This window comes from Salvelinus namaycush, chromosome 28 (genome assembly GCF_016432855.1).
Source record: "Salvelinus namaycush isolate Seneca chromosome 28, SaNama_1.0, whole genome shotgun sequence".
Lineage (NCBI taxonomy): Eukaryota > Metazoa > Chordata > Actinopteri > Salmoniformes > Salmonidae > Salvelinus > Salvelinus namaycush.
In genome coordinates, this window is record NC_052334.1 from 8,579,779 (window position 1) to 8,603,932 (window position 24,154).

The following is a 24,154-nucleotide window of genomic DNA, read 5'->3' on the forward strand; positions in this document are numbered from 1 at the left end:
TTATGTGCATAATAATTATATGATATATGGGATAGTCAGCAGGTATGCTACAACATTCCAATCAACAATATACTTTCTCTGTAGCATATTTTTATCATGTGTAATATGGAAACAACATTGCATCTGAACTGGGGATTGTATCTCTTCTTAGTGGAGTGAAAAAGATGAGGCAAGTGTAAAAGCCTACTGTCTTAATATGATGTGGTACTGATAGTATGCCTATTGTGTAAGTTGTACTAGTATTAGAGTAGAGTCACATAACAGTTACAGCCAGAAGAGTATGATCCACCAGCCAGAAGAGTATGATCTGGTTCCTCTCTTGGTTTCCTCCTAGGTCCCTTCCATCTAGGGAGTTCTTCCTGGCTACTGTGCTTCTGTATTGCTTTCTCTTCGGGGTCTAGACCGGGTCTCTGTCAAGCACTTTGTGACAACTGTTGATGTAAAAAGGGCTTTGTAAAATATGTTTGATTGAATTTGATTGACATACAAATGTCACACACAATCAAAATGTTTTCACATTGTTATTTATTCTTTGTTGACAAGTGCTGATTACTATATTACATTCACCTGCATTTTAAAATGGAGACTTTAAAATCTAAAAACAGCAAAAATGACACAGACAGAGGGGAATGTACCCTTCACAAGACAAGCAAACAGACATTTTCAAACCATTATTGATTGCCCGATGACACTTAGAAAACACTTTCCCCCAAATCTATCCTCAACCTTTATTTTTTGTCCTTAGGTTTCAAAATTAATCTAATCAATATATCCCTCTGAATTTAGGCTGTCAATTGCTTTAAAAAAAAGTCAATCAAGGTTTGAGAAAAAGGACAAAGTTGAGTAGGCTACTAAATCAATTATTCATCAATAAAGACGTTAGCTGCCTGTTTACAAAATGTACTGTAGGTAAAAACAACTTTCTCTTTGCAATCCAGCCACCATCACAAGTCAGTCAACAGATTTTTTAAAATATTTTTTGCAAAAAAGTTTGCAATGATAGAGGGGAAATCATAAATATAAGGTCTCTTTTATATCCTTACAAAATATGAACCCTCCATTTCTGAACCATTTGGTTGCTTCCCAATTGGCGCCCTATTCCCAACATTATAAAGGAATAGGGTGCTATTTGGGACGTAGACTTTAAACTTTTTGAGAATCATGTGATACACATATATATATATACACACACACACACACACACACACACACACACACACACACACACACACACACACACACACACACACACACACACACACACACACACACACACACACACACACACACACACACACACACACACACACACAGAGCCTGGATCCAATCCACCGACCACTTACAAACGGTGCCATGAAATTGTATTGTTAATTTACAGGCATTAATTTTTCCCTAAATAAAGCACATAGTTAATGCTGGAAATATGTGTAAGACATAAAACAAAGACCCTTATCTTATTAACCAAAGTCATTACAAGAGCATTCAGTTCAGAGGGTTAAAATATTCCAGGCAGGACTTCAGTGGAAAAGGACATACAGAATCAGAAAACCTGGGGATTTTTTTCTGTTACAAAAGTAATTGGTCTGTCCACTCAAACAAAAACATTTAAAAAAAAATACCCTGTTCTTTAAAAAAAAAGATTTGTAAATAGATTTTTTATATTAAAATATATGACTTAAAATATATTACTTTCTTTAACTAGTCAGACATTAAAAAAAAAGAGATCTGATCTTTTAGTTTTCATGAGGTGACTTTGGCATGTTACCATGGAAATGATTTCTATAAAATATACCGGTACTCAGCAACTATCTTTAGTTTTAGTCAGATCATTCAAAAATATGATTGATACATTTAGATTTTATAATTGCAATCACCATGCATACCAATATTATGTGCCTTTGCTTTATATGTAGTAAACTGTACCTCTACCTCCCTATCAACCTGTATATACCAGGAGCCTATACTTTGAATGGTTTCTTGAGAGTACAGCATTTAGCGTTTAAATACACATTTTTGCGTAGTTTCTTTTAGAGATATAAACTCTTTTGCAATAAAAACATATAATGTTGGATATAATGTTGGATATGCTTAAGCAACGTACATAAAGCTTAGATAGAGAATTCATTTCTAAATATAGCTTAAAGACAATATTTACAAAGCAAAAGAATAATACATTTTACTCCCTTCTTTCTCTGAGTGTTTTAACTGTACATCACGGCTAATAGTTACGTTGCTATCCACAAACAAGCATCCACGTATGAAAAATAATGCGTCATGAGACAATATCTTTAAGTCAAGGTTTTAGGAGGCAATGAAGGTTCACGGTGTCGGTAAAACTTCACCAATGACCTTAGACTGAAATGGGAAAGATCTTAGTTAGTAGTCTTGCCGCAGATATGTTAGTACTGTATTGACAACTCCTATGGCCACTGTCGTAAAACAATACAAACAGATCTGGAACCAGGCTACTCAGCTTGCTCCTCGAAGGGCACTATTTATCCATTTATCTGTGAAGTGCTTTAACTTTTCAACACCATGTTAGAGTACGAAGGCTGTACACTACTTGTATAGTGTACACTACATGTACAGTGTACACTACATGTATAGTGTACAGTATACACACAGTAGAGCTGTCATTCAAGTCCTTTGCCCAGTAAGTGTTAGTACTTAGAAAAGCTAAGTGCAATCATTGTGACATATTTTTTATAATCAAAATAATAATTTCAAATATCTATTCTCATTGTTATATATCTGTAAGACTGTTTCTAGTACTGTAAATATATAAATGATTGATTGCAACCTTTAAAATCGATATAAATCAGTATATTTGTACTCCCCCACCTACACGCAAACCTCATTGAACTCCCTTCTTCACCTTTTTAAACATCAGAACTTAAACTCCACAACAAGGAGTGGCAGTCTTTAACATAACAACAGTGTTATTACGTTCTACAAAAATAGCAACATTCATTTTTTTCTTTCTTTTTAAAAATCTAAACTATCTTTACAAAAATATAGAACACTAACATGTCCAAGTGCAAAGTATTGCCAAGATTCAACATGTCTCAAGTCTGAAAGGTGCAGATTTGATTTGAACAGTTCAAAACAAAACTACTACTGTGAATTGGCCAAAACAAACCAGTCTTTCTCAGATGGAACAGATTAAACAAGACTATGATCGTCTAGCGTAAATGCTTTGCCTCCCCACTGAAAACCATGGGTTGGGTTTAGTATGGCCACTGTGCATTTTACCCTGGTAACCATGGTTCGGGTCAATCCCACTTCAATTTAATCAATTCAGGAAATAAACTGACTTTGCAATTCCCCTTTTTTTCTGTGAGAAAATTAGAATCGGAATTCAAATCAGTTTACTTCCTGAATTGAAATCGAATTGACCCCAACCCTGCTGGTAACTACTTCTTGACAATGGTAGATTACTTGATGCTAACTTATTCCTTGGTGCAACAATAAAGATTTGAAACAAATCATTTCTACATTTCTAACATTATTCGTTTTATCGTACCACTAGACACGAGACACAGAGTTTCGAAGGGCCAATGCAATCGTCATGGCAGAAGGCCCCACACCCTTTACACATGATCATAGCTTTGAGTCGGCAGTAGCATTTAGACTGAACGTCCTCTATACCAGATACCTCCATACACCCCTGCTCTGGAGACCCCTCCCCCTGGTTTATGTGGTCCAAAGGGTGACCGGCAGGTATGGTAGTGACGGTCACTGAGAAAGACATGACACTGCCGGTGCCACTGCCGCTGTCCCCACCATTACCTGACACAGAGAGGGAGGTGCTGGAAGCGGTACCTGAAACAGCAGCACTGTGGTTCAGACTCAGAGTGTGAGGTACAGACATGCTGATGGTGCCACTGTAGCAGGACCCCACCATGGATTCCTGATTATTGATTGGAGGTCTCTGGGTTTGAAAGGCAGACGGATGCTGGTGAGTACTGGGGTGACTGGGGTCCATGGTCCCCACGTGGGGAGATACAGATACCCAATATGGCTCAGAATGACCACCCTGTTTACTATTGCAAAGTTCCAGGTGCCTCCTGTGCTGTGATTGGGTGAAAAGGTTGGTTTCTTTGGCTCTTGCAGAAGTGCCACTGTCTCTCTCTGTACTGGCTAAACTTTTGTCCTTCCGTTCCGGTGGACAGCCCTCCACTGATGGAGACTCAGACTTTATCCTGGAACAGCGCTGAAAGCCCAGAGCTTCACCCATTTTTGTGATTGAGAAGCCCTGCTGTTCCATCTTGACTCCTCCGGCTGAGTTAGAATGAGAAGGAGGCTTATTCTCCACTGACTCCTCCCCTTCGTTAGCCAGCTCCTCTCCCTCTGTGTGTTCTCTCTTCAGATTGGCCAGAGGGGTCAGTGAGGTGTTGGCGGTAGCCAATGGGTGGGAGCGTTTACTGCTCTCTGAGCCTCGTCCGTACGTGGAAACATTGAGGAGGTAGTGCCCTGACATGGCAGGCCTGGACATCCTCTTCCTTCCAGGGAACCCCGCGGAGAACCGGGGACGATCCCCACACTCCTCCTGGTGCCCTAGATTGCAGGCTCCAAACTGGGCACGCTGAGCCTCGCCTGAGACCCCATACGGCTGGTTCTGGTGCTGCTGGGTGGCCCTCTGCATCAGAGCCCTGAGGATCTGCTCCTGGATGTCTTTGTTAGGTGTTTCCCTTTGATGGTGCTGGAGCTCTGCCAACTTACCTGCTCTTGTTCCAGGTATGGCAGAGGGGGAGCAGCCTATGGATCCTTGCTGTTTGGATCTACTGTTGTCCTCCACACCACCAGAGTGTAGGTACTGACTCTGGCTTTCACCACTGGCTGTCCCGGCTGTGCTGTGGGACTTTATCTTCCATTTGTCATCATGGGAGGGTTTGGTCTGGGCCACCTGGACCTCTGCCTTGGCCAGCGGCTTGGGGAGGATCTGTTCCAGAGGAACCTCTTTCCCCTGGAGGAGAGATGTGACCAGGGGGTTGTTGGCTGGGATGAAGTGGCTAGCCCTGGCTGCCATGGAGCCTCCAGATACATACTGGCTCTTCACACCACACACAGATGAAGTGAGGCTAGAGGTTGACTGGGGACCTGATGGGTGTGATGTATGTTGACTGTTCCCATGTTGAGGCCCCATCAGAAAACCTGGGCTCATGTTACCAGCAGAGTAGCCTCTCTGTCGATCATCAGTGAGAGACGCTCTGCTGGTGTTGGAGCCTCTTTGAGACAGGCTAAGGTCAAAGGGCACAGAGGAGCCTGATTGGACAGAACGGGAGTGGGCTAGTGTGGTGACTGCATCGGGTGATTGACAGGTAGATTGACCAATGGTGAGGCTTGCTGGCAGCTTGGTGGTTGACTGAGATTGGGTGGAGCTTTGGGTGGAGGAGGAGGGTCTGGAGTGGAGGGTCTGAGCTGAAGCTCTATGGTTTCCTTGCTCTCCATTGCCTCCTCCTGGTCCTGGGCCTGGTACTGCACCTTTAGAGAAGGAGCTCGCTGCAGCTGCTGCTGCACGTTGGGTCCGGGCTAGCTGGGCTTTAGCCTTGATGTCAGCCAGAGTGCGAGCACCAATGCGTCCAGGGCTAGGACCAGGGCTGGGACTGGGACTGAGGGAGACAGGGAGAGGGGTCCTGGGGGACACCTGGGTTGGAGATGCAAGGACTGGGACTGATAGGATTCGCGACACAGTAATCTGAAAAACAAAGTGAACAAGACATTTAAAAAAATTGTGGGCCTTCCTGGTGTTAGTAGACACATTTGGTCTAAATGTACCTGACGCTTTTATTCACCACAAATACATTCCAATATACAATATTACATTGTTACCTGAAGCGGGGGCACTGTCTCTGCTGTTGTTACTGTGGCTGCTGGAGAGGTTACCACAGATACTGCTGGTGGAGTGATGCGGGCCCTCTTCTCTGGAGTCAGCTCTACTTCCTGTTCACTGGACGAGGACTTCCTTTTCAACGGCTCTGGGGATGGGGTGGTGGGTACAGGGGTGGTGGGTACAGGGGTGGGTACAGGGGCGGATACAGGGGCGGATACAGAGGTGACTGACACAGGGGCTGAGGCTCCTCTCTCTGGTGTAACGCCAACATCTTCCCTCCTCTCCCCACTATGCTTGTCTACTCCCAGAGGCTCTGGAAGGTCGATGGGCAGTGATGAACTGAGCTTCATCTGGGGGCAGACCTCTGGATGACTCTCCTGGGCAGGGGATGGTGGGATCTCAGGGGACGGGGGGATCTCAGGGGACGGGGGGATCTCAGGGGACGAGGGGATCTCAGGGGACGGGGGGATCTCAGGGGACGGGGGGATCTCAGGGGACGGGGGGATCTCAGGGGACGGGGGGATCTCAGGGGACGGGGGGATCTCAGGGGACGAGGGGATCTCAGGGGACGGGGGGATCTCAGGGGAAGGGGGGATCTCAGGGGACGGGGGGATCTCAGGAGACGGGGGGATCTCAGGGGACGGGGGGATCTCAGGGTACTGGGGGGTGTCTGGCTGGGCTTCTTTCAAATCCTGCTCCTCATCTTTCTCCTTCTGCTTGTCTCCAAGTGGAGTAACCGTTGAGGTTGAATCCACCACATCATGTCTCCGCACAAGAGCTGCCTCCACTGCCACTATAGGTAGGGATAAACCTCTACTACGAGTCCTGTGTCTGGGGTACTCAACCTCCAGTGTCTTCTGAACGATCTTTGGCAGCACCGGTAGTACAACGGGTGGGACTGCTACTGGTTCGTCTTGAACAGGCTCTGGCCTTGACTTGGTAGGTTCTATGGGTTTACATGTCGGGTTTATGGGCAGTGATGAAGATCGGAGCCTCCTCTCTGAAGAGCGAGTCTGGCAGCTGTTCGCAGGGATCTTGGCGTCTTGCAGTACTTGGCCAGCAGGACGTGGCTGTGATGGAGGAGACGACTGGGCTTTGGTGGCTGAGAGCTCCAAACTGAGACCAGACTCAAGCAGCTCTTTGGATTCCTCTAAGCTGAGTCCAGAGCTGGATAGAAAGAGAGGGAGGGGGGAGACATACAGAATGAGAGTGAGAGATCAGCCAACTGCATAAAGAAAGGATAACTCAAGAATGTTTAAAGTATATAAATTACAAGTAGCAAGTTTGGTCTCTGAGAAATAAAGCTTGATATAACAATAATTGCTTTATATTTTAAAGATTCCAGCCCTGAAAAAAATGACTTACTTTTCACCATAGTAGTTCTCAAAGAAGCTCTCCTTCCAATGCTCCACCTTCTTCCCCTTCTCAATCTCCTGACGCATTCTCAGCTGCAACTCAGGAGTGAACTCACCTGGGTGGTTTGGAAAATATAAAAAGGTTTACGAGACATTTAAAAAAAACAGTTACTAGAAATATGAAAAATAGCAATTTTTATGAAAACTTTAATAGTTGAGTATTAACACATTTTATCCATGTTCTATTTTGAAGCAGAAACACAATCACCTGGTCCAAGATCTGTTTGTGCGGTCTTGCCAATGGTCATTATCAAGCCAAAGACCATCAAGCAAGAGAGCACAAACAGATCTCGGATCAGGTTAGAAGCACTGACCTTCCGCCAGTCGTTCCTTCCAGGACTGAGCTGCTGATGTGAAAAACTCATTGTTTAAGGCAGAACTGGTGACCTTCAACAGACCATCCATACAGGCCTAGAGATACAGACAGAGACGTATTATGTACATCATCATCATGACAAACTGCAGCATCATCATCATCACTATCATCATAATTTTCACTAATCATCATCATCACCATCATTATCACTATAATCATCATCACTATCATAATTATCATTATCACTAATCATCATCATCACCATCATTATCACTATAATCATCATCACTATCATCATCATCACTATCATAATCATCATTATCACTAATCATCATCATAAGTATCACTAATCATCACCATCACTATCACTATAATCATCATCATCACTATCATCATTATCACTATACTATCATCACTATCACTATAATCATCATCATCACTATCATCATTATCACTATAATATCATCACTATCACTATAATCATCATCACTATAATCACCATCATCAGTACATAAAGAGAGACTCACCATGTGATTATGTCCTGCAAATACCTGGGGTGTATTCATTAGTCGGATCCTGTTGCAAAATGTTTTGTCTGTTGCAAAACGCTTTGCAACGGAAAGCATTTACCGTTTACCCTAGGAACCAAACAGGGCAAACGGAACAAAACGGGGAGGAACCTACCTGAAATTGTCCACCATAAACTTTAGTTTTCTTTGCAAAACATTTTCCATTTGGAGTAAACGGTTCCTGTTGCAAGACGTTTCGCAACAGACTAAACGTTTTGCAACGGAATCCGAATAATGAAAACAGGAATTATACAGGTGGACGATTACAGGAATTAAGCGCAAGTTGAGTCTCTTGGTTTTAAACCTCTCTGTCGCTAGAGACCTGATGATATCTAGTATGGCCCCACCTGTTGGTCGCCCTCAGGCAGTAGCGTCAGTAGCCTCTCTTGGCACTCTGTGGGCAGGACAGAGAAGGTGTGTTTGTTGATCAGGGCACGCAGGTTGGTGTTAACCAGGATAGAGTCTGGTGTCTCAACGTCTATCTCTGCACACTTGGTACGCTTCAGTTGCCCTGGAGACAACAACACAAGAGAAGAGTAAAATCATACAAAACAACAAGAGAGGATACAGAGACTTGGTACTATACTGAGCCTGGTCCCAGATCTGTTTGTGCTGTAGACAACTTCTATGGTTGTTGCTATGTTTGACGTGTCAATAACCATAGGAGTTGGCAAGACAGCACAAACAGATCTGGGACCAGTCCAACAGACTGGCATGTATACGCCTGCTATATGTAAAGGACAAAGACGAGCTGAATGAGTCTACTACTGACGTGCACTGAGTCGACTGGACCTCTGGGACATCTTCCTGGTACCAGCAGCAGGACAGGAGTCTGCTTGGTCAGACAGAGAGAGAGAGAGAGGAACACGATTAGATTTAAACACAATTTAGCCACACAAGTGGATACACTACATTTAAAATGTTTCGCCCCCTTTTTTAGAACTTGGATAAGAAAGCCATAAGCACACTGCTTTGTATAAGGATATAGACTAGTGTTAGACTTGAGATGACCACTGATCATCATCGACAGTGATTGTTTGTGTTTCCTGTAGGCTTCTACTAAGGATGTATATCAACAACGTAGTGTACTGGATATGTGGAAGTCTGCCACCTACCGGTCTTACTGGCAATGGTGTCAGTCTTAAGCAGTAGTCTAGGGCTGGAGGTTGTGGGCATGCCCCCTTGTCTCCGCTGGTTCCTCTGCTGCTGCTGCTTCAGGGCCTGGGGGACAGAGAAGAGGAAGAAGGAAAATCATAGATTATTTACCAGTGCCAAGATGAATGCCAGCTCCTGTCTTAGACTCTACGTGGTTTAATTAAGCATTAAGGCCCAAGGGGGTGTGGTATATGGCCAATATACCACAGCTTAGGCAAGACCCAACATGGATACAGTCCTTAGCTGTGGTATATTGGCCATATACCACAAACCCCCAAGGTGCCTTATTACTATTATAAACTGGTTACTAACATAATTAGCGCAGTAAAAATAAATGTTTTCGTCATACCCGTGGTATACGGTCTGATATACCACGGTTGTCAGCCAATCAGCATTCAGGGCTCGAACCACCCAGTTTCTAATTGACATTTTGAACCAAATGTGTAGTGTATATCATGTGATGTATTCTAAACTCAGCACAAAAATAAACGTCCTCTCACTGTCAACTGCGTTTATTTTCAGCAAACTTAACAACGAGCAGTATGGCTGGTGGCATTGTCATGCTGGAGGGTCATGTCAGGATGAGCCTGCAGGAAGGTTACCACATGAGGGAGAAGGATGACTTCGCTGTAACGCACAGCGTTGAAATTGCCTGCAATGACAACAAGCTCAGTCCGATGATGCTGTGACACACCGCCCCAGACCGTGACGACCCTCCACCTCCAAATCGATCCCGCCCCAGAGTACAGGCCTCGGTGTAACGCTCATTCCTGCGACGATAAACCCAAATCCGACCATCACTCCTGGTGAGACAAAGCCGCGATTCGTCAGTGAAGAGCACTTTTTGCCAGTCTTGTCTGGTCCAGCGACGGTGGGTTTGTGCCCATAGGCGACGTTGTTGCCGGTCGATGTCTGGTGAGGACCTGCCTTACAACAGGCCTACAAGCCTTCAGTCCAGCCTCTCTCAGCCTATTGCGGACAGTCTGAGCACTGATGGAGGGATTGTGCGTTCCTGGTGTAACTCTGGCAATTGTTGTTGTCATCCTGTACCTGTCCCGCAGGTGTGATGTTCGGATGTACCGATCCTGTGCAGGTGTTGTTACACGTGGTCTGCCACTGCGAGGGAGATCAGCTGTCCCTCCTGTAGCACTGTCTTAGGCGTCTCACAGTATGGACATGGCAATTTATTGCCCTGGCCACATCAGCAGTCCTCATGCCTAAGGCACATTCACGCAGATGAGCAGGGACCCTGGGCATCTTTCTTTTGGTGTTTTTCAGAGTCAGTAGAAAGGCCTCTTTAGTGTCCTAAGTTTTCATAACTGTGACCTTAATTGCCTACCGTCTGTAAGCTGTTAGTGTCAAAACGACCATTCCACAGGTGCATGTTCATTAACTGTTTATGGTTCATTGAACAAGCATGGGAAACAGTGTTTAAACCCTTAACAATGAAGATCTGTGAAGTTATTTGGATTTTTACGGATTATCTTTGAAAGACAGGGTCCTGAAAAAGGGACGTTTCTTTTTTTGCTGAGTTTAGAATCATCACCACTTTCACTATCGCAAATTAGTCGTACTGTCTAATGGGTAAATTATTTGTTTAAATGCCACAATGAAATAAGTTGCATTAGCATACATTTTCATGAGACCAAATCATTCACTATTCTTCATTCTTTCTATTTTTACAGTATTTATTATAATATTTTTTTCTTAATTTAACCTTTATTTAACTAGGCAAGTCAGTTAAGAACAAATTCTTATTTTCAATGACGGCCTAGAAACAGTGGGTTAACTGCCTCGTTCAGGGGCAGATCAACAGATTTTTACCTTGTCAGCTCGGGGATTTGATCTTGCAACCAACGCTCTAACCACTAGGCTACCTGCCGCCCCAGTATATAACAGTTACAGATGGAAAATATCAATCAATCAATCAAGTTTATTTTATATAGCCCTTCGTACATCAGCTAATATCTCGAAGTACTGTACAGAAACCCAGCCTAAAACCCCAAACAGCAAGCAATGCAGGTGTAGAAGCACGGTGGCTAGGAAAAACTCCCTAGAAAGGCCAAAACCTAGGAAGAAACCTAGAGAGGAACCAGGCTATGAGGGGTGGCCAGTCCTCTTCTGGCTGTGCCGGGTGGAGATTATAACAGAACTATGCCAAGATGTTCAAAATGTTCATAAGTGACAAGCATGGTCAAATAATAATCATGAATAATTTTCAGTTGGCTTTTCATAGCCGATCATTAAGAGTTGAAAACAGCAGGTCTGGGACAGGTGGCGGTTCCATAACCGCAGGCAGAACAGTTGAAACTGGAATAGCAGCAAGGCCAGGTGGACTAAAAAATAAACCCAATGTCTACTCTGTGTGCCTCACCTTGGAGCCAAATCTTCATCTGACTAGGGTTTCTTTTGGCCCAATAAACCCGTAAAACTGTTTTTACACACACAGCTGAAAATTCCACAGTATTGCAGATGGAACTCATTACGATCTGCAATCAACTGAAATCTAATTATGCAGAGCACAAAAGGCTAATGGGGCAACCAAAGTGGCACCCAATATAGTGCACTACTTTTGACCAGGGCCAGCAGGGCTCTGGTAAAAAGTAGTGCACTATATAGGGAATAGGTTGCCATTTCAGATGCAAGCTAAGGAAGACCAATGGGAAGGTTTGTGAGGAAATTAATACAACTCAGCAAAAGGCGTTTATTTTCCCCTCTCACCCCACACCCCCATTGTGTTTTTAAAATAACTTACACAATATGTTTTTGAAACAAAGAAGCAGTTAAATTTAACAAGCACCGTGAACGTCATGTCTGCATTTATTTGACAAAACTGGTATTTTATTCTACAAAACTGGTGTCTTTAGCCACATTTCAGAAATTAGAGCTATATTAGCACAGGGAGCATCACTGAGACACTGATAGGCACTCAGGAGGCAACAGGTCAGCAGTAGGACCTTATTTAACCTTTATTAGGTTAGTCTTGTTGAGAAAACATCTCTTTTACATCTCTATTAACCAGTGAAATTGATACCGAAGACGATGGAGCATCAGCACAGTGGCCTACTGTACCTGTTTGAGGGCCTTCTTGCAGTGTTTCTGTGAGGGAGAGATGAGCTTGCTGCTGGGGACAGAGGGAGATGAACAGCGTGGCTGAGGAGACAACGGATCAGGCGGCAGCTTGGAGGGCCCTGGGAAGGAAACACAACATAGCACAACTTAGATAGACAGTCAACAACACATTATTAGGCTTAGAAACATCAACCCCCAACGTTAACATCCAAAAAGCTGAAATTTCAACATGAAATTGATGTTATTTTAGTGTTTCAGTTCATCTTTAAGATGGATACACCAAAGTAGATATGTTTTTTTGAGATCATACACTATCAAATCTGTTGCATATAGTTAATTAATTAATCAAAAAGATTGATGGAAACATACACAACATTTTTGCCTTTTTAAATGAAGAATTGTCTTTTCAAACACCAAAAAACCCACCTGCTAGTAGCAAGATTACTTAAAACAACAGCTATTTCCTGTTTTTTTACAAGGCTTGCATGTTCATTTCTCACTCACCGTAGCTGTAACCCTTTGACTTGTGTCTCTGTGGTTCTTTTGATAGCATTTGCTCTGATGGATTTTTTTTGCAATGGTATTAAAAACAATAACAATAGAAAACAAAAACAGAAAACAAGATGTCCTTGTGTTCAGTAGATAAGCTATTACTTTGTTTCAACGGTTCCTTAACTCATTCATATGAGTACATGAGGAAGTGTGGCTCAAACATCATTTAAAAAAAAAAAAAAAAAAGATTTCCTGTTATAACAGGAAAAAAATTATGACAGAAATGGCCGAAACTTAAACTCCTTCTAAAGTGTTACTAAGATGGGAAACAGTCTGATGTATGTACAGTATTTATCACAAGATGTAAAGCTGCAAACTCAATAGTGAAAATAGAAACACCACAATAACTTCATGTTTGGGTGGGCCAGGCACCAAGTTATAAAGAGTAACGTCTGCACCCAAATGAGCATCAGCACCCATTTCAGTCAATTTCAAGTAGTGCAATTATATAGCCTAATCATCATGGAAAAAGGTGAAGCTGAAATACAGGCAACTGCCAAAATAATGGAAACACTTGAGTAAATGAGGGATACAAAGTATTTTGAAAGCAGATGCTTTCCACACAGGTGTGGTTCCTGAGTTAATTAAGCTATTAACATCCCATCATGCTTAGGGTCATGTATAAAAATGCTGGGCAGGCCAAGAATGTCTAATATATTGACAAGATATTTCAGTGACCGCTCTAAAAATGTAAATACATGTCCTCAAAGATGAAAGGCAGGTGGGAAGAGGCAAGATCAGGTGGGACCATTCTAGCCAATGAGAGGGCAGATACTTGTGTACACAACAGGCCATAGAGATAGACAGAGGAATCATCTTTGTATCTGTGCCATTATAGCTATAACAGTTGAGGATGCCTGGTTGTTCTTTAAAAGTAATTTCCTCACCATCTTAAATAAGCATGCCCCTTTCAAAAAATGTAGAACTAAGAACAGATATAGCCCTTGGTTCACTCCAGACCTGACTGCCCTCGACCAGCACAAAAACATCCTGTGGCGTACTGCACTAGCATCAAATAGTCCCTGCGACATGCAACTTTTCAGGGAAGTCCGGAACCAATACACACAGTCAGTTAGGAAAGCAAAGGCTAGCTTTTTCAGACAGAAATTTGCATCCTGTAGCTCTAACTCCAAAAAGTTATGGGACTGTAAAGTCCATGGAGAATAAGAGCACCTCCTCCCAGCTGCCCACTGCACTGAGGCTAGGAAACACTGTCACCACCGATAAATCCACGTTAATCGAGAATTTCTCTATGGCTGGCCATGCTTTCCTCCTGGCTACCCCAACCCCGGCCAACAGCTCCGCACCCCGCACAGCTACTTGCCCAAGCCTCCCCAGCATCTCCTTCACCCAAATCCAGATAGCTGATGTTCTGAAAGAGCTGCAAAACCTGGACCCGTACAAATCAGCCTGGCGAGACAATCTGGACCCTCTCTTCTAAAATGATCTGCAGCCATTGTTACAACCCCTATTACTAGTCTGTTCAACCTCTCTTTCGTATCGTCAAAGATTTCTAACCACTGGAAAGCTGCCGCGGTCATCCCCCTCTTCAAAGGGGGAGACACTCTAGACCCAAACTGTTACAGACCTATATCCATCCTGCCCTGCCTTTCTAAAGTCTTTGAAAGCCAAGTTAACAAACAGATCACTGACCATTTCGAATCCCACCGTACCTGTGCAATCTGGTTCCGAGCTGGTCACGGTTGCACCTCAGCCACGCTCAAGGTACTAAACGATATCATTACCGCCATCGATAAAAGACAGTACTGTGCAGCCGTCTTCATCGACCTGACCAAGGCTTTCGACTCTGTCAATCACCACATTCTTATCGGCAGACTCAACAACCTTTGTTTCTCAAATGACTGCCTTGCCTGGTTCACCAACTACTTCTCAGATAGAGTTCAGTGTGTCAAATTGGAGGGCCTGTTGTCCGGACCTCTGGCAGTCCCTATGGAGGTACCACAGGGTTCAATTCTCGGGCCGACTCTTTTCTCTGTATATATCAATGATGTTGCTCTTGCTGCGGGTGATTCCTTGATCCACCTCTACGCAGACGACACCATTCTGTATACATCTGGCCCTTCTTTGGACACTGTGTTAACAAACCTCAAAACGAGCTTCAATGCCATACAACTCTCCTTCCGTGGCCTCCAACTGCTCTTAAACGCTAGTAAAACTAAATGCATGCTCTTCAACCGATCGCTGCCTGAACCCGCCCACCCAACCAGCATCACTACTCTGGACGGTTCTGACTTAGAATATGTGGACAACTACAAATATCTAGGTGTCTGGCTGGACTGTCAACTCTCCTTCCAGACTCATTTGAAGCATCTCCAATCCAAAATTAAATCTAGAATCAGCTTCCTATTTCGCAACAAAGCCTCCTTCACTCATGCTGCCAAACATACCCTCGTAAAACTGACTATCCACCGATCCTTGACTTCGGCGATGTCATCTACAAAATAGCCTCCAACACTACTCAGCGAACTGGATGCAGTCTATCACAGTGCCATCTGTTTTGTCACCAAAGCCCCATATACCACCCACCACTGCGACCTGTATGCTCTCGTCGCCAGGCCCACTGGCTCCAGGTCATCTATAAGTCTTTGCTAGGTAAAGCTCCGCCTTATCTCAGCTCACTGGTCACCATAACAACACCCACCCACAGCACGCGCTCCAGCAGGTATATCTCGCTGGTCATCTCCAAAGCCAACACTCACTTTGGCCGCCTTTCCTTCCAGTTCTCTGCTGCCAATGACTGGAACGAATTGCAAAAATCACTGAAGTTGGAGACTTATATCTCCCTCACTAACTTGAAGTATCAGCTATCTGAGCAGCTAACCGATCGCTGCAGCTGTACATAGCCCATCTGTATATAGCCCACCCAACTACCTACCTCATCCCCATATTGTTTTTATTTACTTTTTTGCCCACAAGTATTTCTACTTGCACATCATCATCTGCACATCTATCACTTCAGTGTTAATTAGCTAAATTGTAATTACTTTGCTACTACGGCCTATTTATTGCCCTACCTCATTACTCCATTTACACACACTGTATATAGATGTTTATATTGTGTTATTGACTGTACTTTTGTTCATCCCATGTGTAACTCTATGTTGTTTTTTGTCGCACTGCTTTGCTTTATCTTGGCCAGGTCGCAGATGTAAATGAGAACTTGTTCTCAACTGGCCTACCTGGTTAAATAAAGGTGAAATGTAATTTTTAAAAATTTAAAAAATAGCATCTGTGACAGCATGGGTAGCATCAATCTGTCACTTATTCTTCTTCATTCGCTGATTGCTCCCAAATCATAGGAATCCCCACCCTAGTTGACTACTTTAAAATGGTGGAACCCCTCATTGGCAATGCCCATGCTAAAGCGGGTTATATCCATGAAGAGTCCTCTAAATATCTCTATGACAACAGGCACAACTCCGATATAAAGCAGTTTTTTTTGTTAAGTTGCTGAAATGCCACGTGCGTCCACTTATATCAGTGCATTCGTAACAACCTAACCATTTCAAAACTTCTATTTGACCAAATAAGCGTCACATAGCAAATGAGCATTTTTTTAAAATACCAAATTCGACTCTCTATCATTGACCTCCATACAAAGATTCCTCATTTCGTGGGCTTCTTTTCGTGGACAGATTTTTGGTGGAGTAAAACCTCTCGCTTCGCCTCTTCCTCTCTGGGGCAGGCTATGCCCCCATAGGATGACCATGCCCCCATCCACAGGACACGAGTGGTCACAGAATAGTTTGATGAGCATGAAAACGATTTAAACAATATGCCATTTCCATCTCAGTCACCAGATTCTGAAGCTGTGCCTGAGACAGAGTTTTCCACCACCATCAACAAAACACCTAATTATGGAATTTCTCATGGAAGAATACTGTCGCATCCCTCCAATGCAGTTCCAGGAACTTGTACAGTATAATCGATGCCAAGGTGCATTGAAGCTGTTCTGGCTGGTGGTGGCCCAACTGTATGTTGGTGTTTCCTCTATTTTGTCAGTTACCTGTATATCCTACCTCTCCTCCTCCCCATTGCCTCATTAAAAGGAGTGATGTTGTAAATATATTGTGAAGTAGTAGCGTACCTCTCCTCCTCCACCGTCCCCTCCTGCCCTCCTGGTTGTTAGCGTTGTAGTTGTTGTTCTCTGTGCTTCTCTGGGAATCAGACAGATTATCACTACCATCCTCCTCCGACCCCTCCTCAGACAGCTCCTTCACCTCCGACCCCTCCTCTGACCCCTCCTCAGACAGTTCCTTCACCACGTCCCCAATGTCCTTCTATTCACAGACACACAACATACACATATACAGTTGAAGTCGGAAGTTTACATACACTTAGGTTGGAGTCATTAAAACTCGTTTTCAACCACTCCACAAATTTCTTGTTAACAAACTATAGTTTTGGCAAGTCGGTTAGGACATCTGCCATTTTGCCACAAGTAATTTTTCCGAACAATTGTTTACAGACAGATTATTTCACTTATAATTCACTGTATCACAATTCCAGTGGGTCAGAAGTTTACATACACTAAGTTAACTGTGCCTTTAAACTGATTGGAAAATTCCAGAAAATGATGTCATGGCTTAAAAAGCTTCTGATTGACTCAAATGATGTCAATTAGCCTATTGGAGGTGTACCTGTGGATGTATTTCAAGGCCTACCTTCAAACTCAGTGCCTCTTTGCTTGACATCATGGGAAAATCAAAAGAAATCAGCCAAGACCTCAGAAAAAAAAATTGTAGACCTCCACAAGTCTGGTTCATCCTTGGGAGCAATTTCCAAACACCTGAAGGTACCACGTTCATCTGTACAAACAATACCGCTCAGGAAGGAGACAAACGTACTTTGGTGCGAAAAGTGCAAATCAATCCCAGAACAACAGCAAAGGACCTTGTGAAGATGCTGGAGGAAACAGGTACAAAAGTATCGATATCCACAGTAAAACGAGTCCTATATCGACATAACCTGAAAGGCCGCTCAGCAAGGAAGAAGCCACTGCTCCAAAACCGCCATAAAAAAGCCAGACTACGGTTTGCAACTGCACATGGGGACAAAGATCGTACTTTTTGAGGAAATGTCCTCTGGTCTGATGAAACAAAAATAGAACTGTTTGGCCATCATGACCATCGTTATGTTTGGAGGAAAAAGGGGGAGGCTTGCAAGCCGAAGAACACCATCCAAACCGTGAAGCACGAGGGTGGCAGCATCATGTTGTGGGGGTGCTTTGCTGCAGGAGGAATTGGTGCACTTCACAAAATAGACGGCTTCATGAGGTAGGAAAATGATGTGGATATATTGAAGCAACATCTCAAGACATCAGTCAGGAAGTAAAGCTTGGTCGCAAATGGGTCTTCCAAATGGACAATGACCCCAAGCATACTTCCAAAGTTGTGGCAAAATGGCTTAAGGACAACAAAGTCAAGGTATTGGAGCGGCCATCACAAAGCCCTGACCTCAATCCTATAGAAAATGTGTGGGCAGACCTGAAAAAGCGTGTGTGAGCAAGGAGGCCTACAAACCTGACTCAGTTACACCAGCTCTGTCAGGAGGAATGGGCCAAAATTCACCAAACTTATTGTGCGAAGCTTGTGGAAGGCCACCCGAAACGTTTGACCTGAGTTAAACAATTTAAAGGCAATGCTACCAAATACTAATTGAGTGTATGTAAACTTCTGACCCACTGGGAATGTGATGAAAGAAATAAAAGCTGAAATAAATAATTCTCTCTACTATTATTCTGACATTTCACATTCTTAAAATAAAGTGGTGATCCTAACTGACTTAAGACAGGGAATTTCCGACTTCAACTGTATATATACATGTATATACAGTACACACCCCCATAAGATAGTACACGCCCCCATAAGATAGTACCTGCCCCCATAAGATAGTACACGCCCCCATAAGATAGTACACACCCCCATAAGATAGTACCTGCCCCCATAAGATAGTACACGCCCCCATAAGATAGTACACACCCCAATAACACGGACTGCTTTGAGTACCTCCTAACATTCAGAGCAATGAACAATGATTCATGTGAATGTCTAATGTTCTGATAAGCTCGCTGTGTGAGTCATAATGTTGCTCTACTTTTCAAATGTCCTTCTTTTAACATATCATTTTTTACAATGTAGCACTGACTATTAGTAAAAAATGTCAGGCATATCTGAAAACTCTATGTCAATCTCACTTGTCAGCATTCATTTGTTACATGCGTTTGATTCATAGAAATGAGAAACTGACCTTCAGTGTGTAGACCCCCATTCGCCCAGGTACTTTGTAAAAGATCCCTTCGTCACTGCGAGAGTTGGTGTGGAGCATAGCATTAAGACATGCCAGCGGGGAAGTACCACTAGGTAACAGGGGAAAAGGGAACACAGCCAGTTACACTCAATGAAGCAGACAGCTGATTGGCCACCGGAGGGAGACAGTAATGCCTGATTCACAATAAAGAGCTGACTTGAACTGTACTGTGCTCGCTCTGACCTTTTGATTTCACATTGCCCTTTCCAGCATAGTTTCAGCAACGATGGTGGAACCATAGCCAGGCCAAGCTGGCCAACCCAGTACAGTTCGGCTTGGCCTGGCTCAGTTTGGCCCTATAGTGTGAATCAAGCACCAATGTACTGTATTCTGAGTATAACAGCAACTGATGAAATTATTAGGCTGTGTTGGCTGTAATAACAATACCTAACATTGCAATAACATGTTCGTAATGCCATGCTGAAACTTGGTTGTTACAAGTTGTAAATAACATTCAATAACATGTTCGTAATGCCATGCTGAAACTTGTTGTTACAAGTTGTAAATAACATTCAATAACATGTTCGTAATGCCATGCTGAAACTTGGTTGTTACAAGTTGTAAATAACATTCAATAACATGTTCGTAATGCCATGCTGAAACTTGTTGTTACAAGTTGTAAATAACATTCAATAACATGTTCGTAATGCCATGCTGAAACTTGGTTGTTACAAGTTGTAAATAACATTCAATAACATGTTCGTAATGCCATGCTGAAACTTGTTGTTACAAGTTGTAAATAACATTCAATAACATGTTCGTAATGCCATGCTGAAACTTGTTGTTACAAGTTGTAAATAACATTCAATAACATGTTCGTAATGCCATGCTGAAACTTGGTTGTTACAAGTTGTAAATAACATGCAATAGGAAAAATAAAACAACATTTTAGTGAGATAGTCAAGGGACGGGGTTGGGCAAAACTAGCTTTGTCTTACCTTCTGGATGACAAGAGTGAAAAAAATTCAACAAAAAAAGAAATTAAATAATTAGAATTATGTGAATGTAATAATTACAAACAAGAAAAGGAACATAAAAAGAGAAAGAACATGAGCAATCAATCATACAAGAGGAAATTATTCATAAAACGTCTCAGAGTAGGAATGCTTATCTAGGATCAGGTCCCACCCTGTACATGTGATCTTACTCATTGTGATCTAAAAGAACAAAACTGATCCTAGATCAGCACTCGAACTCAATACACTTTATGAATACGGGCCCCGATCCTGTGTATCAAAACGGAAGTCCAAACAGGGATGGGGACTAAAGGAAGCTAAAGAAGGAGTCTAAGATGGAGTCTAAGAAGGGACCTTTGAGAACACACAGAAAACATATGAGAACCGGTTCATTTACCTGATCTCTTTCAGTCTCTCCCTCTGGATCACCTGTAGGATCTCTTTGTGGCTCATGGGTGTGTTCGGGTACTTTTCCAATACCTGAAAAAATACAGCACAAAATATGTCAATGGATTGCAGTGTAATACATGCTTAAAACCACTTGAGGAATGTAAACAACATCTAGCCTAAAGACAACAACATACTTCCACCTGTCCTAGTACTCACATTGCTTACGGTGTTACTACACATTATCATCAACCCACGATTCTATAGTTGTACCTAGGAGTATGAAATTGCGCTGACATATGAGGTCAAATGAAAAACGCTACAGCATGTCCAATGAGCAAGCTTCTACTGAGCTGTTCTATAGTTTCGCTGCTGTCATGTCATAGCTCTGACTCTGAATACAAGTACTGATTTAGAATCAGTTTAGCCTTTTAGATCACAGGGAATAAGATTAGGCAGACAGGGAGGACCTGATCCTAGATAAGCACTCCTTCGGATACGACCCCTGAGTTTTTAAGTCATTAGTGGTGTTGCTGATTTAGACAAGAAAGTCAACCTCTGGGACTGAGCCTGTCGACAACTCCCGCCCAATGATGTAGCTATGTACTGCATGCCTTTGCCCAGTGTCAAAAGAATAGATGTCTTGCTGGGAATAAGACAGAGCTAAATGACCTCATCAAAACATGATTCCCTTCCTTTGTGTGTGTATTTGTGTAAGAAGAGAAAGACTAAGCACGACCATCACACCACCCACCACCATCATAGCCATGACATGTCACAAAGATTTTCATATGAATAGTAGTCCTGTTAGCTACCTAGCTAGTAGCCTGGAAACCAGACGTTGAATTGAATTGTATGTCAGCAGAAATGAGTGTTTGAATCAGGAAAGTGTCCTCTCATGACATCTGCATGCCAAAATGTTGAATAAAATGATATTTTAAAAGCACTTTACCGGTTGTCGGTGCGGTTGGTTCTTTTGGGGGGTTGGATTGTGAGAAAAGGAATCCACAGGAAAGTATAATTACATAAAGTTCATGTAATCATACTTTCCTGTGGATATTGTCTCACATTCCAAACATCAAAAGGACCAACAGCAAGGACAACCAATAAAGTACTTTAAAATATCATTTTATTAAACATTCTGGCTTGTAGAGGTCCTGAAAGGAAACTTTAATGGTTCAAACACAAATTTCTGCCCCATGTAGAATTCAATCCAATTCAACGTCGGGTTTCCAGACAACTAGCTAGTAGAAGTAGCTACACTACATGACCAAAAGTATGTGGACACCTGCTCGTTGAACATCTCATTCCAAAATCATGGACATTAATATGGAGTTGGTCCCCCCTTCACTGCTATAACAGCCTCCACTCTTCTGGGAAGGCTTTCCACTAGATGTTGGAACATTGCTATGGGACTTGCTTCCAATCAGCCACAAGAGCATTAGTGAGGTCGAGCACTGATGTTGAGCGATTAGGCCTGGCTCACAGTCGGCGTTCCAATTCATCCCAAAGGTGTTCGATGTGGTTGAGGTCAGGGCTCTGTGCAGGCCGGACAAACCATTTCCTGTATGGACTTTGCTTTGTGCACAGCTGAAAAGGGCCTTCCCCAAACGGTTGCCACAAAGTTGGAAGTACAGAATCGTCTAGAATGTCATTGTATGCTGCAGCAATAAGATTTCCCTTCACTGGAAATAAGTGGCCTAGACCGATCCATGAAAAACAGCCCCAGACCCACCAAACTTTACAGTTGGCACTATGCATTGGGGCAGGTAGCGTTCTACTGGCATTCGCCAAACCCAGATTCATCACTCCAGAGAACGTGTTTTCACTGCTCCAGAGTCCAATGTCGACGAGCTTTACACCACTCCAGCTGATGTCTGGCATTTCGAATGGTGATCTTAGGCTGCCGATGAACAGTTCTTGTTCTGACATTGCTTCCAGAGGCAGTTTGGAACTCGTTCGTGAGTGTTGCAACCGAGGCCAGATGATTTTAACACGCTATGTGCTTCAGCACTCGGCGGTCCCGTTCTGTGAGCTTGTGTGGCCTACCACTTCGCGGCTGAGCCGTTGTTGCTCCTAGACGTTTCCACTTCACAATAACAGCACTTACAGTTGACCGGGGCAGCTCTAGCAGGGGAGAAATTTGACGAACTGACTTGTTGGAAAGGTGGCATCCTATGACGGTACCACGTTGAAAGTCACTAAGCTCTTCAGTAAGGACATTCTACTGCCAATGTTTGTCTATGGAGATTGCATGGCGTTGTGCTCGATTTTATACACCTGTCAGCAACGGGTGTGGTTGAAATAACCGAATCCAGGGGTGTCCACATACTTTTGTATATATAGTGTGTGTCAGTGTGTTTGCTTACAATGTAACAGCAATGATTTGCTAATACATGTAGCTATAGCTAAGCATTTTACTATTACTGAATGGCCAATACAGTGACCAGGTAGCTAAAACACCTTTATAAATTGTTTATAAACACTACTGATGTACTAACGTTAGCTAGCTAGCTATAGTTAAGTTACTAGCTAGCCAACTATTGTAGCTTAGCAATGCTGGCTATCATGCTAGCTGTCTTTCATCGGTCATTAGCGAACGTTAGAGCTTGTGTCCACCAACATGGGGCGATTAGAGCTAAGCTGGAGATCTAACTTAGACACTTGACAACGGGCATGTTTCAATGTATTTTATTAATTCAGAACAAGCTGTCAAATTGAATTTCAGAGCTAACATAGCTTGCTAACTGGCTAGCTCTACGCTAGCGCAACACTTTGGTGTTTACTTTACAGCGCAAGACAGACGTTATTTTTCTCAATAATACGTAGGTATGCGGTCGAAACAAGAATGATGTCTCTTCACAATTTCCTATCTACAATTGTAAGCTACATGGACACATTGATATAGCTATTTGCTGTAAATGAAACCACAAGACTATCAAGCAAATCTTGATGGACTTCCAGTGCTTGTCTAGCCGACAAGAAGGCCTTGCATTGCATAAGCAACATTTCGTCTGCACCAGTGGGTCATGAACTCATAAACACAGTTGTACTAGTGGGAGCGAAGGGAAAACAAGCACAACAAACGTTGAATAGAACGACAGTAAATACCGTTTTAGCAGCTTCTGCCCATGTCCTCCCCTTCTTTTTCTTCTGTCTCTCCCTCATCGCTGCGGTCTTGTACTGATTAGTGTTGAATTTGACAGTGTGCTCCTGTGTTATGTTGCTTTAGTTACCGCGCAAGACCCACCGCTTCTGCCATATTGGTATTTTACTGTAAGGAGTGTGTCATGTGACCCCGAGAGAGATGTCATCTTACTGTACAAATGGAGCTGTCACTAAACACGGGAGTTTTGATAGAATACACATTTGTTTTGATCTTTGTTATATAAAAAATAATACCGTTATTTTCTCACAATAATTAATACTGTGAGAAAATTAGAACATTTTGGGAAGATTGGGTGCTCAGACTAAAATATAATATAATAAAATAGAATATTACCGAGTAAATCCTCAACAACAAAAGAAAAACGTTAAGGCAGGTGTTTTTCCTTTTCGCCCTATTTGTT

General features: G+C 43.0%; 1 protein-coding gene across 1 annotated transcript; it reads right to left on the reverse strand.

The window, feature by feature from the left end:
- Positions 1–508: 508 nt before the first annotated feature.
- LOC120023020 (putative Polycomb group protein ASXL2) lies at positions 509–23,854 on the reverse strand. The gene is made up of 12 exons (XM_038966970.1): positions 23,697–23,854; positions 20,596–20,678; positions 19,183–19,291; positions 17,021–17,213; positions 12,361–12,479; positions 9,249–9,354; positions 8,906–8,965; positions 8,481–8,644; positions 7,563–7,659; positions 7,199–7,304; positions 5,833–7,000; positions 509–5,698 (listed from the first exon to the last, which is right to left on the reverse strand). The coding sequence occupies exons 1-12, from the start codon at positions 23,751–23,753 to the stop codon at positions 3,515–3,517; spliced, it is 4,446 nt and encodes a 1,481-aa protein (XP_038822898.1). The 5' UTR covers positions 23,754–23,854; the 3' UTR covers positions 509–3,514.
- Between the last annotated feature and the right edge of the window lie 300 nt (positions 23,855–24,154).